This window comes from Cololabis saira, chromosome 3, assembly GCF_033807715.1.
Source record: "Cololabis saira isolate AMF1-May2022 chromosome 3, fColSai1.1, whole genome shotgun sequence".
Classification (NCBI taxonomy): Eukaryota; Metazoa; Chordata; class Actinopteri; order Beloniformes; family Belonidae; genus Cololabis; species Cololabis saira.
The window spans coordinates 16775198-16789744 of NC_084589.1; the positions used below are offsets into that span (position 1 = coordinate 16775198).

A 14547-nucleotide genomic window follows, 5' to 3' on the forward strand; every position below is an offset into this window, starting at 1 on the left:
CTGCATATCACTTATACGGCACTATGTCATACATTAATAATGATGAAACTAGCACAGTTACAGTGAACATCATGACAGAGGAAACTAAAAGACTTGAGAAAGACAAGAGCAAATTTTGAACACTGTCGTGAAAGTGGCTTAAACTCTTTATCTAAAGGTGGGCCCTCTGAGTTATGATCGTACATTTTCATAAAGTCAGAATTATAAGCTTTCTTAGTTTTTGAGTGACTTTTTTCAAATATTTGACTTTATAAGGTCAGGAGTTTGTTAGGTTTTTTTTTAATTTGTGAGTATATACAATCAAAATGTCTGGTTGTTGTCTTGCAAATGTGTAAAGTTGTGTTGAGATAATCTGCAAGTTTATAAAATCAGAGTCTGAATTGTTTTGTCTTGTAAATTTATAAAGTTAAAATTTACGAACCTTTCGCTTTCAGATTTGCAGGCTTATGAAGTCAGAAATCTTCTATTCTTTTTAGTTTCATGACATTCAGAGATTTGTCTTGTAAATCTGTCAAATCAAATTAAAAAGTCCTAATTTCTGAATGTATATTCTGACTTGACTGTCAGAATGTGAGTTTTCTTCTTGTAGCTTTAACCCTGCCATCTCCCTTAATAGAATTATTATCTTGCTAGGATTTCATCTTGAATTGAACTGAACTGAACTGAATTCCAAGGCCTTGCATTTGATCTACCACTCATTGATTGTTCCCTATTAAATCTTAGTGTGTGGAATTGTGGGATTCCACCTTTAAAACCACCTTAAATTCAATAATAAAACTGCAAAAACGAGCCATATCATCAATAAGGCTGATTACTACGCTCACACAGAGCCAATTTTTCTAAATTCTCATGTTATTAAATTTTATGATTTGTTCTATTATAAAATCATGCAAATTATGTTCAGAGCAAAATCAAAAATGCTCCCTGACTCAATACAGAGGTGTTTTTCAATTCAGGAGACTCTGTATAATCTTAGAGGTGTCTGCAATTTTACTGTACAAAAAGCTAAAAAAAAGGTATGAAAAGGAGATGTGTCTCCATTATTGGAGTTAAATTCTGTAATGATGCCAACATAAATTTAAAAACATGTCATTCTCTTTTGGTTTTTAAGAAAATGGTTTGTAAAGCTATTTTTGAAGCTTATAAGTGCGATTGACTATCTGTTAATGTTTCTTTGCTTTTCTGTTGTTTCTTTGCCTTTTGTTGTTTCTTTGCTTTTCTGTTGTGTCTTTGCTTTTCTGTTGTTTCTTTACTTTTCTATTGTCTCTTTGGTTTTCTGGAGGGTGGTAGCCAAAAAAAGAAAGTTGGTAATATAGGATAGGCTTTTATAAGCAGTTTGCTTCTGCCTATGCCTTTTCAGTCATTGTTCAACACATGATTATTGGTTTTGTGTGAAATGACAATGCTGTGCACAATGTTTTTTTGGTGTTGTGTTGTTTTTGTGTTGTCATGATTGAATAAACTGCATTCATTTATTCATTCAATTCACAAGTTTAAGGTAGGACAGTTCCTGCTTCCTCCATATAAATAATAGTTCACCTAGGTGAGGAATGAGCATACTTGTGAACTTCACACAGCCCTAACTGGGTCAGGCCCCTGCAGGTGCAGGAGACAGTGGGGCATCATCTTGACCGGTGGTGATGCCTTTGTGTGACATCAGCTGCAACTCCGGTAATTATCTGATCCATGTTTGCGTCATGTGCGCTCAGAAGGGCGTGAGATAGGGAGAGGGATGTAATGGTCCTGAAGCAGCAGCCGGCCAATTAAACAACGCTGTTTGTTGGACTGACAAACAGACGGTGCCATGTGGCCCCTGATCTGATCCCTGATCTGATCCCTGGTCTGATCCCTGATCTGATCCCATCGCTCCGGCGCAAACAAAGCCCCTGGATATGAAATGAGCCACATGCAGAGTGGGGAAGCAGAGCCGCTTCCTGCATGTCAGCCATCATCTCATTCGCCACATCCCACATGCAGGATGACTCAGTAAGCCCTCGAATTGGTGGAGCTACACAAGTGTTTGAAGATACCGATCGAAACGACTTTTTAAACCTTTTTAAATGTTGGTTCCGCCGTCATTTCTTTGTTGCTTTGGCTTTAAAAGCGCGATCGACTTCTGTCAATCCGTCGAATAATATTTCAGTCCGCACCGAGATACATTAGTCTAAAGAAGAACAAGAAGAAAAACCAAACTCCAGACTAATTGAAGCGATTGAACACAATCATCTGCATGTAAACAACTAAAAGCAGCGACAGTAAATCAACCACCTTGGTGAACTGACACAGAGCAAATTCCCTAAATTCCCCCTTGCTTTCACGTTTTACTTCCTTTCAGCTAAAACAAGACAACTGGCTGTAGGAAAACGAAGCTCTATGTGAAAATAACGATCGCACAAATGCATTTCTTACCTGTTTCTGGGTGTTTTGTCGAGTGCTGGGAAATGGCAGTGATGGAGAGGAAGAGGAGATGCTGAGTCGAGCGCCTCCCGACACCAACCTGTTTCAATATTCATGACATTACATCATGGCTGGGAGGGCCGGGGCTGCATGCAGCCATGCAGCAGGCTGCTCTCATTGGAAGAACCCCGTCTGTCCTGCTGTCTCCCTGCATGTCTGCACCCGCTCCACACTGATTGGATGGATGCAAGCACTTGCTGCTCCAAACTCACTTTATCCACTCAGTCATTTGATCTGACCTTGAATGTGTGGAAATGGTGCACGGAAAATGGGACTGGTGGGGCTGCTGTTTGGTCAGCTATTGATAGAATGGAGACCTTTGTGAAAATTTTTAAAGAAAAGCTACTTGTCAATATAGTTTCAATTTTCAGCACAGGAAGTATAATCTTCTATCTTTTATGACTAGCACCTTTTTATATGCACAATTCAAAGTTTACAGTCAATATAGCACCCTGTCTGTACAAGTGGTCATTCAGATGTTAAAAGAATGTCCAAAAAGTAAAGACATTGCTTATTAAAAGATTAATTTAGGTCATACATTAATGAGTTTAAGGGTAACGCTACACTTCAGTCGTGGGTGTTTCTATTTTAAATCTGTCGTTATGCACTCCAGTTTTCAGAAACTTGGCAGTTTCTACTCCTTTTTGGCTGCTGTTTTGTTTTTCTTCTCTTTCATCCTTACTTATTTCTATGCATAAAATGATTTCACACCCAGGAGTCAGACTGTTAAGTGTTTTGAAAAAGAGACACAGCTTTGCTTAATGTTATCATAGGGGATAAAATGGTAAATTCACTTGGAACTCTTGAAGAGATTCATTTCATTCGAAGCGTTTGTCTGAGTTTTGTGTTGCAAGAGTCAGGAAACAGGAGAAGCTTGGTCAATTTATTCTGCTTGAGCTTGTTAGACTCAAAGCATCTTCACTGTTTTTGAGTTACACTGGTCCAAATTATAATCGACTTACAAATGTGACGAACAATCTGGAAATCTGCGCTGACTGATTCTGTATACCTCCTTAGGAAAGCCATGCATGTCATTTGGTTCATTGTTGTTTACGTGTAACCACGGTGGAAGAGCCTGGGATGGACTTGGATTTAAAGCTTGGATTTTCTCTGCTCTGAAAGTTTTATGGAACAGGTTTTATCTTCCATCAAGGCTCCACTGGCCGCTGCTCTTGGCCTGCTGTCTAATCCATTTGCTTCTGTCACTGCTGGCTTTTAAAACACTCTATCTTGATTTGTTAAAAAGCACTGCATGCTCACTATTGTAATCCCGCTTTAATTACCAGGCAAAATGTTTCAGGGCCTGTCAGGCAGTTTCAGACAAGGATGATGATCCATTGTCTGGATCTCAATGCAGTGCAACCCTTAACTGATGTTAAAACCCTGAAAGATTAAATATGACAGCATTAGATCTGTTGAGTTATTTTGAATCCTGTCACTGTTTGCTGTTATTTCATGCTTCTGTATTCTTCAGTTGTCTGCATCCCACACCACTATCTGTGTGAGCTTAGCAGTGAGGAGGACGGGCTGCAAGACAGGGAGTGAGATAGAGAGGCCCTGATGGACGTCCATCTCAAAATAACACCAGCCTCATTCACATCACAAACACTTATCCCGGATCATCACACTGACACCACGTGTAGGCAGACATCCCAGGCGGGGCCCTGTTTTAATCTCTCTTATACATTACCAGGGGTAATCATGTTGCAGTTGCATTTATTCCGTCCTGCATAACTGTAAATGCATTAGCATGACTGCCATTAATGATTTTGACTGGGACCAGTGAGTATCCGTGAGAAAACCTTGCCACATTAGATTTCATGATACCAGCAAAATACAGTCAATTTTGTTTTCAATTTTTTTTAAATGTACAAGTAGCTCTATTCTTATACATAGTACGACATAGACGACTTGGAATTAGCTGTTTTTTTTATATTAATGTATCATAATGTTCTCTGATGTTCATCTCAGTCACAGCGACAAACGCAGTTTAATTTCTCCGCAAAACTAAGTGGAGTCAGTAGTTTGCACGCCTGTCGTCCAATTAATCAGAGCAGTTTGGAGCTGTGTTTCAGAGTTACGTTGACTAATATAAGACATTCAAACAGTTTAGGTTTATTGCATTCATGAGAGGTATATCCTCTGAACCATGCCTTGCAGGAAAGAGACCTCTGGAGATACAGTATATGATCAAGAGTAGCTGATCTACATATTTTGGAAAAGGATAAAAAAAAGTTTTATAAAAAGTTGCAAAGGATTTCCTGAACAGCTCAACATTATATAATCCTTCACCAAGCAAGAATGCCAAAACATTTAAATGTTTCTAATCAAAGCCAGTTGTCTCCTCCTTTTATGTTTTAGAAAATAAAACACAATATGAAATATCTTTATCTACATTACTTTCAATATTATTTAAAAAAAACTAGGATTCAAATGTAATTATAAATCATTTTAGTGGCTAGAATATGTTTCTTTTTTGTTGATGTATCCATGTGTTTTTGCATCAGCAGCCTGCAGGGAAAGAGTTGAGAGTTTTAAGGTCACGGAGCAGCATCCAAAGAAAAGGTTGAGAGTATTTTTGAGTTACCAAACTGTGAAATGAACCATAGGATGAACATAATCCAAGTGATACTCTGCAATCATGTACTTCCCACTCTTAACCTCTGCAGAAATATGTTATTCACACAGCTACACACACGTAAACATGTACACACAAATCCTCCACTCAATCCTCCACCCACCCACACAGGTGCACACACACAGACAAAGACGCACACATGCACACACACACACACACAGGCAGTAAAAACCTCTTTAATAGTTTATTGCGCTGCTGTGCTTTGCCCCACTGATTCAGGAAGAAGAGGCTGGAGGAGGGGGATCTGTCGTTGGGTAGGGAGGGTTGTGGGAGGATGGAAGGGGTTTCAGCCAGCTGCTGTGTGAGGTTGCCATGGAAACCTTTGTCTAAAGTCATCAAAATGGGAGGAGACACTGAGCAGTAATGCAAATTTGAGGAGCTTTTATAGTTTTCCTTTCCCTTTCCCTCTTTGGCACGGTTATCTTTATTTCTTACAATTCTGTTTTTGTGTGAATTATTTTCCTTTGGATTTCCAGTTTGCACACCTTCCCTTTATTTCTTGTTTTACTTTGAACTGTTTCTTGTATGGGCTTTGTGTTCATTTTGGTTTCTGGTCTGGGTTTCACACCTCGGTTCTGTTGCAACGTGTTGGTCATTACTCTCTCTACTATATCCTCCCTGAATTTTCTTTGTTCTCTGCCGCATCCTCAGTGACATTTCCAAGGTTCTACTGTTTATTCCAAGCTTTTTTTTTTGCCTACTGGTGATTGGCTTTATTTTTGGACGTTCTTTTGATATCCTGCCCTAAAGAACTTCACATTTGGTTATATATATATCATTTTACTTTTAACATGTGACTGCCTCATTGTTCCCTAATCTGCCATGACGAGACTATACATAATGTTGCTTGAGTATAAACTGTTGATGCACAAAATTGACCTAATTCACATCTAGCTGGTCATATTATGCATCATGCAATATTTTGAGAAATATTTCTTAATAGGAGTCTGCACTTGTTTCATAAATAGGCCTGCAGAGGAAGATCAAAAACAATGTAAGGAGGCCCTAAAGTACAAGTACAAGTACTCAGTTGATATTCAGGAGTGAGTTCAGCCCCATGTTTTTAAGAGGAGGCTGTCTAAGCAACATCATTGTTCAAATTGGGAATCGAAAACGCTCCCAGGCAAACTGAAGACAGTGAAGTGAAGTCAATTATTCACAGAAGTGTGGTTTTATACTGTTTCTTCAATAATTAAACATGAACCCGTTCTTCATCTTGAAAAGAAGTCATTTATTTTCCGACATCAGGAACACAGTGACGATATGGTTCATTATGGTCACGCTCTTTTAAATATGTTGGTTTGGCGCCATCTAGTGGTGGAATTTCAAAGCAACGTAACTAACTGACATGATGGATATGCAGTGAGATGTACAACGTCAGGAAGTTGATTTTGGGGCATTCAGTTTAATTTCATTGTGAGAAAAATTTAAAGTTATGATCATAAAAAAAAGAAATCAAAATCAAAACTATGAAAAAAGAGAAGCGTTGTGGACATACAAATATCCACTCTGTGCAGGATACAAAATATCACAATAGAATATGTACATCACAAAAGGAAGACAAATACACAGACAAGCACTCTAAACTAGATTGAAATTGGTATTTTACATAACATTAAATAATCAATACATTGCATCAAAAAGCATAATTTGATGGGTGATATAAAGAAGATGTTACTGGTCTAGAGCTGATTCTTGATTTAACAAAAGTATTCTTGATCGTGTTGACATATGCTGTCTCTACAGACGTCCACCAGCTGATTTTGTACAGAAATAGTAACATTTTTCTGATCCAAATCTGATAGATCTACATTCAAGACAACTCAGGCCATGAAGGTCTGAAAGCTTGGCTGAGTATGTGAAGATGCAGTACTTCATGACCAAAAGAGCACGTAAGCCGGCTCTGCATTCTCCATAAATACAGATGGGAATGCAGGATACCACAGCGGTCTCGTTTTCACCGGAGTCTAAGACAAACAACAAGTTCAGGGAGGGTATAATATAAAAAGACAGGTAAATATCCGCAAAGACAAACCTGCAGTCGCTTTTTTGTTGACGAGGGAACACGGAATATGACTGGATCTGTAATTTCTCAGGATAATATTCATTACATTTCATCACATGACAAATATGGATATACAAAATGGATTATGGTTGTAACTGATAAAAAATCGAATCAGACCTGAAATGAGCTAAACTTGATAATAATAACATCTTAAAGAAAGAAATGGTAGAACAGTTTCGTCCCACGCTCAAATGCTCTGAGATGTTGTTTTCTGTTTTTTTTTCTGTACCTGTTGATATATTTTCACTCTTTAGACTATAACCGTTCGATAACGGTGGCAGCTCAAAAATGAGAGTCCACATTATCCCAAAATAAATAAGAATAAATAGGTAAGTTTCATCTGCACAAATAATTTCAGAGGCAACAGTAGAAAGAAGCTGTACATTTAAAGTCTCTCTCATCATCAAGCTTGGAAAGGACGAGGGCTAAAGGACATGTTAGTTTTAATGATCTTCCCTTTTTGAATCTCTACAAGCAATTGAGAAAAAAAATGAATTCAGCATTTGCTTATAACAAGAGCATGTCATGTTTTTAACTCAGCTCTTTCCAAGGATGTGCAAAGAGCCTTGTAGAAGCTGTTCTCTTCTCAGGTTTGGTCACTGCAAGTCACTTTTTGAACTGTATAGAATAAAACTACTGTATTTTGAGTTATTTTTGATACCAGCCATCTTCAGCATGACCTCTGAAATCTCTTTCTAACAGAAAAACCTGCCTCATATTTTATTGATGTCAACTCAGATCATGGCTTAAAGAAACACATTTCAAGCGAACACATCCATCCAAATCTTCTTCAAGTTAAGTCTTTCATGTTTCAGCATCCTAGACGCTAAACTCAGGCCTTACCTCACCTGTCCTTCTCATCCTCGTCTAATCTCTTTTAGCACGCCCTTTCCTCTTCCTCCTGCCGTTGCTCTCGTGAGGCTTCTCCTCTTTGCTCGCCATCAGCGCCGCTCCGCTGGCGGCTTTGCTGAGCCCGTTCAGAGTGCCGTTAGAGAGAGCCTTGCTGGCTTTGGAGGACGCGGAGGCGTCACGTCGCGTGGGCTGCTGGCGGCGGTAGGTCTGGTAGTAGAAATTGCCGAACAGGATGATGAAGGTGATGGCGTAGCAGATGAGGGAGTAGTGCATCCAGTGGGGGAAGTCACAGTTGACGTAGAGCGACAAGGCTGTGTGGCCGATGGTGACGTGAAACTGAATCTGAGACGCAAAAGAGACAAACAAGGTTGTTTTTTTTGTTGTTTTTTTACTGTCTTGTGTTTTTTTTTCGTATTTTCAAAAGAAATGTACCCCTTCAGGAAGATTAAATATGTGTGTTCATACAATTTATTTCATGAGGAATAGGCCTGTTTTCTCACCATCTGGACGATGGTCAAGTACTTCTTCCACCACAGGTACTTTTGGATCTTGGGTCCACAAGAGGCCAAGCCGTAATATAGATACATCAAGATGTGGATCAGCGCATTCATGTGAGCACCAAAGAAGGCTGCAAACAGAAGAAAGCAAAAGCAATGACACTCCTTTTCTCAACCTATCTGAAGTGATACAACACAGTTTTGATTGTGTAAAAACATACTGAGGCTCAGAGATACATATCTTTGTCTAAACAAGTTGCAGATATTTCCTGCAACACAATCTCGTCTAAATGTGGTCAATTGTGGCTCCAAAAACACCAAGATGGTTATGGCCTAAATTATCCAGTGAGTGACATCACTGTGGTTACATCCACTGCTTACATTCAGTCTACGGCCACATCGTTCACTTGATTCTGTGTCAACAAATTCACCATTTTTGGGGTTGCACACAACAGACTGGGAATTGGTTTGGAAATGCAGGTAAAGGCCGAAACAGTTTCAAGATCAACACCTTAAAAAGTAGAATCTTAGAGAGCATAAGGTTGAGATTTACTGTGACAGGAGCTACTCACACTGTCCGCCTGCCACCCACTTGATGCCAATCCACCAGAGCGTGAACATGGTGCAGTGATGGTAGACGTGCAGGAAGGTAACCTGGTTGAATTTTTTCCTCAAGATGAAAAACACAGTGTCCAGGTATTCAATGCCCTTGGAGATGAAATACCACCACAGCGCTCCGGCTACCTGTCTCCAGGAGGACACGTGGAGAGGTGGACATGAAGACACGGGAGAGAAACAGAAAGCAACATAAGAATAAAAAATAAAAAAATGGAAATGCATGCACAGGATTCATATTTCTAACTTAAAATCTGCAACTGCAAAACAGAAAAATGCAATAAAAAAGAATTTGTATCAGCTTCAATGTATTTATTAATATGTCTTTTTTTGCATAAAGTTGGTAGAGGGACAATTTAGTGTAAATAGAAAGGTGAAAAGAAAAAGAGGGAGTCGTTTCAGACAAGTGAAACAACTAAAAACAGGTGATTGTGATGATCATTTGGTACAAAAGCAGCCTCTATGAAAATCTGACTGTTTAAGGAACAAAAATGAACATCTTTATGCTCATCAACATCCGTTTTTGCTCCAGACTTTTAGCATGGAAGGAAAAGCCGGGCTGGTATGGGGTTAACGGTCCGGGGCTGGATCCGTGTCCTTGACTAAGCTCATCAACACGTCTGTGATGACGGCATTAATTCAGAAAAGTACACCGAGGTCTTAGAGCAGCGCACGCTGCCTTCAAGTCAACATCTTTCCCAAGGACATGCATGCATTTTTCAACGTTCCAAAGTGCCCTGGAAAAATGGCTGCAGAGAACACTGAAAATACAATCAGGGTGATGCAGAACACTTTGATTTTCTCTGTACTTTCAGCAGAGACATTACAGTGAAAGTAAAGATAAGAATCACTGAGTTCATTTCTTTTATTAACCTTTCCCCATTATCGCCCCCAGCATTTTCAGATTGGTGGGTAAAATAAGAAGCTGCACCTACAGGAGACCAGGACCGCGCGTCTCTTTCCGGCGCTAATCTGCTTAATGCCCGTCACCTGAGACTGAAGCGCGCTACGTTTTTGTGTCGTGCACGTAACTACGTCATGGAGCAACAGAGGGGAAGGTGAAACTTGACTCCTCTTGTGTTGAGGTGGTTAAACAGAGAACGAAGCCTCTCATAACCTTGCATGACTTTCATTAAAAGAAGACAGTTATTGTTTCAAGTGTCTGTTTCTGGGAGACAAAATCTTTGCAAGGACGGTTCCTGTCCTGTTGCTTGCTTTTCGTTTGTTGTTTTATTACACTTCAGATGTCCTCGATCACTTCCTAAAAAGCAAGTATTTTGTCTCCCGGGAACAATAACTGCTTTTATGAGAGATCATAAGTGACTTTAGGAGGTCACATTCCGTATTTTTCCGCCCTCAGTACTTTTTCTGACGATGGCTAAATGACCGGGAGTATATTAGCTTTCTGTTATCACAGCGTAAAGTTTCTGTGAAATACTGACGAGGACATAATTTGGCTACGGTAGAATTCTGTGGCAGACAGAGGCCTTGGCCTGTCTATAAAATTTAGTCAAAACAAAAACCCACATGAAATGAGATGAATGAAAATGTTTATTGTAAGAGACGATTGGGAGGCGTCTGAGCTCCAAACACTCACCCTGACTTCGTTGGGGTCATCTGAATAGTCCACAGATTGGCATATGTAACTGTACCGTGCTGCCCGCGCTGCCATGAACAGCTAAAACACAAGACGTGGAAAGAAGAAGAGATATTAAACAATAGTAAAGGTTGTCTAAAGCAAAGTTTATAAGTGAGACTTGCACAGAGTCGGTGGACACAAGTTAAAGAGCTGAATAAGTTATTTGGATACAGATAGCTACCTCTTTGAAGATGAAGACGTTGAGAAAGACCATGCTGAAGTTGTAGAGGATGAGGGTTTTGCGGAGCTGGAGGGGCTCTCTGTTCTTCATGTATTTGGGCCCCAACCACAAGAAGAGCAGGTAGGACGAGCTGATGGCCAGCGTGGGCAGGGGGTTGTCCATCAGGGGCCATTTCTCCACTCGCTTGTCTGCGGACAGATGTCACACTGCATGTTCCTAACGTGCACATGGCTGACACAGAGTCCACTCATTTCAAGAGGACAAACAGGTGCTTTCAGGTCATGCTGGTCAACTTTATTCAACGGTGGTTCCTCTCGTCGCGGTGGAGTTTACAGCCTATGATGTTTGACAGTTTTCGTCCATCAGTGCTTCTCTGCCTCATCCATTCTACTCAAAATTAAAGTTAACTATACTATATACAATCTCAAATCATAAAGAGATGACTGTTGCATTTGTTTGGACCATTATCTTATTGCAGAACCCAGGATATTTCATGTTTGGTCTCCATAACCTAATTTAATTGTAAATGTCAATTATTATCACGCTTCCATTTCTGAATTCCAAAACTTTAACACATGATGATGCAATTATGATTTGGTGAGAAAACACATTGAAATTTATAAAAGCACAGTAGCCTCAAAAAAAGAAAAGAAAAAGAAAGTCTGAGGAGGATTTGCATGTTGCTAAGGATGCCTTGAATAATAATATTACAGTATTATGGATGTTTTTCGGAGGAAAAGGACCCTGTTATCAGGAACCAGTCCAAAAGTCAGGGTCTGAGACGGTACAGGGTCTATCTGTGTCCTTGCCAGTGCTCGTTTTAAATAACAAAAGGAAGACTCTGGTATGGCAAAGGTCATCTCCTCTTCTGTTATCTCAGCATTAATGCAGAAAAGTACAGAGATTTTAGAGCAACATATGCTGCCTCCATGAACCTTTCCAGAGACGTCTGTGAAAAATGTAAAACTGCATTCAGCACCTTGCAAAGGTGCAGTTAAGGAAAAGCAGTCTACATGCTTTACATGCTGATTGTTCCTGTTATGGAAAATAAAAGTGTAAAGAAAAAAGCGGTGTGGCATCTCAGCAAAGCTTTGGGAGATTTATTCAGGAGTACAGAAAACAGTCACGGTCAGAACCCCAGAAACCCCAATATGTGACATAGGTTAAATTCTTTTATACTTTCCATTTGTTGTCTCTTGGATCTCACAAAAAGTAAAACACAGACACTTTATCCTATCTGTCTGCCTACGTCTGAGTCAAAACTTCAAAGTGTTAACCTCATCCAACCTTCGGTTTACGACCTCTAGCCGCCCCGTATCCGCCCCAGATCCTCACAAGGCCGATGGCTTTCGAGTGTCGGGAGAAGGAATGGCAACAACCCAAATTGGGTGAAAGATTTGCTGTCCCAGCTCATTTTATGTTCTGTGCCAGCGATGCAAATTTGTATTTATATTACTGAATGAAATAAATCAAATAAGACAAAACTGAAAATATTTTTGGTTCATATTCTGTCTGAAATGAACGTTTTCAATGAAATAAATGGAAAAAATCTTTGAAACTCACACAGTGCTGTGGGACGGACCAGGCCAATTTTACTAAAACACAGCAGCTAAAACGTACCTGAACACTCAAAACTAGCGTTCTTGTTTTTTTCCCCCTCTGAATTAGATCCAACTCATGGGTACAACAAATCATGTGGGTGTAATACCTGCAATAGTGAGGGTCCATTTGTAGAGCTCTATGGTGTCATTAATCAAATGTGTGACAATCTCCATGGTTGTGGCTGCGACCTGCAATGAAACAGAGGATGAGAAAGTTGAGTCCTCCGACATATTGGTCATTCGCTGTAGTTTTCAAATAATACATTACTAACAAGTAGGCTATAAACTAATTAAATAAGCAGAACCTAGCCAGGAGAAAGTTCTAAATGCAGAGATGAGCTTGGTCTGTTTAGATCTTGAACAGAGCCACTTTTTGCTGTGTGTTGACTATGCAGATTCATATACCACCTTAACCACATTTGGGGAGAATTAAAATTACCTTTCTTCCTGTGTGGTCACCTTAATAAGCACATTAAAGTACTTTTTTAATGCCTCAGAGGAGGCACATGCTGTGTTGTGATGAAGGTTGTATGGCCTTTTTTAAAATGTATTTATTTTTTTACAAAACTACAGATTGACGAACACTAAATGTCTTGGTTTTTGTCTTGCAACTTTTACGAGATTGTAAAATCAGACATTCTGAGTGATGAAGTAAGTTTATAAAGTCAGAAATTCTGAGATTGAAGTTGAAATCTCCCCCCAACCAAACAGCAAGGGTATCCTTTGAAAACTGTCCAAGTTGGTCTCAGCAAAATATATATCAGCTAGGTAGATTCATTTTTAATTGAAAAATTGGATCAGCTGTTTTCTTCTTAACAGAGAAACTAATTGCCATGTCTCATCTTGGTTTCGGGCACTTTAGCCCCCCCCAAAAAAAACAAAAGCGGAAGCCTGCCCCCCTCATAAATAACATCGTGACTTTGTGGGGCACAAACGCTGTGAATACAGAGCTGATATGTGGACACCAACATCCAACCTGGCGGCTGATTTATAGTTCCGCGTTACACCAACGCAGCGACGCACAACGTACGGTGCGCGTCTCCGCGTACCCTACGGCGTAGGCTTTGCGTCGATTTAACGCGGAACCATAATTCAGGCTTTAGATGAGGGAGCACTTCTCCACAGAAACGGACCATCTCCACATAGACTGATGAATAGCGCACATTCAGTTGCATAGTGTGATTTATTGATCTTGAAAATCCCCCCCCTCCCCCACCAACCCTCCTCCTCCTCCTCCTCCTCCTCCTCCTCTCCTCCATGCGGCCCGAGCTGATGGAGCAGCGCTGCAGCAGCAGCTGCTCCATCATCCCCTACAAACTCACCATGAGAGCATTATTACTCCAACATCTCATTCATTGTATTTTAAGTTTAGTGTATGTGCTTATAATGAGAGCTTGTGTAGCCCTTCGATATAAATCCTGCGGCATAGTCAGGCCTTACGATTTCACGTGAATCCATGCCTTATTATCAATTAGATCATTAAAAATTACACATTCTCCTGAGCAGGTGCTTTTTTTTAAAGCTGTAAAACTATACACGGATTGCAAGGCTATAACAGATGGCCTTGCAATCTGAAGCTGCAGCGTGCGTGGATCACATCGCCATTGGGCTCGCCGCCCGCCGCTCCTGGTGGATGAGGATGCTGTTTAAAAAGGCTGATTTATGGTTCCGCGTTACACCGACGCAGAGCCTACGGCGTAGGTTACGCGGCGACGCGTACCGTACCCCGTACCCCTATGGCGTAGGCTCTGCGTCGATTTAACGCGGAACCATAATTTAGGCTTAAAACCTTACCTTGTCGGGGCTCCAGAGATCCCTTTATTGTGGCATTCACCGGGGGGTCGCGATGCGCGGGTTGATCTGGCCTCTAATCAGCTGGTCGAGTTTCATATGAGCTGGTCACCTGGTCGGTAATCGGAAAGGGCCGATATTTCTGACAGAAATGAGTCGTTGAGGGACCGCGGAGCCCCCACCACCACCAGCCTCGGCTGCTGCACCTCAG

The 14547-nt window shown here is 40.5% G+C and overlaps 1 protein-coding gene across 1 annotated transcript; it reads right to left on the reverse strand.

Moving 5' to 3' along the window:
* Window positions 1-6328: 6328 nt before the first annotated feature.
* elovl4a (ELOVL fatty acid elongase 4a) lies at window positions 6329-14547 on the reverse strand. Its single transcript, XM_061716372.1, has 7 exons — window positions 14340-14547; window positions 12653-12734; window positions 10945-11132; window positions 10722-10802; window positions 9082-9253; window positions 8513-8640; window positions 6329-8354 (listed from the first exon to the last, which is right to left on the reverse strand). Exons 2-7 carry the CDS (start codon window positions 12717-12719, stop codon window positions 8028-8030), a joined length of 963 nt encoding a protein of 320 aa, XP_061572356.1. The 5' UTR covers window positions 12720-12734; window positions 14340-14547; the 3' UTR covers window positions 6329-8027.

Coding starts and splice junctions, on each gene's coding strand:
- elovl4a (XM_061716372.1), bottom strand. CDS start 12,719: ATGGAGATTGTCACACATTTGATTAATGACACCATAGAGCTCTACAAA. Junction 11,133..12,652: donor ATGGACCCTCACTATTGCAG/GTATTACACCCA, acceptor ATCTGTCCGCAG/ACAAGCGAGTGGAGAAATGG. Junction 8,355..8,512: donor ACTTGACCATCGTCCAGATG/GTGAGAAAACAG, acceptor TTTGCGTCTCAG/ATTCAGTTTCACGTCACCAT.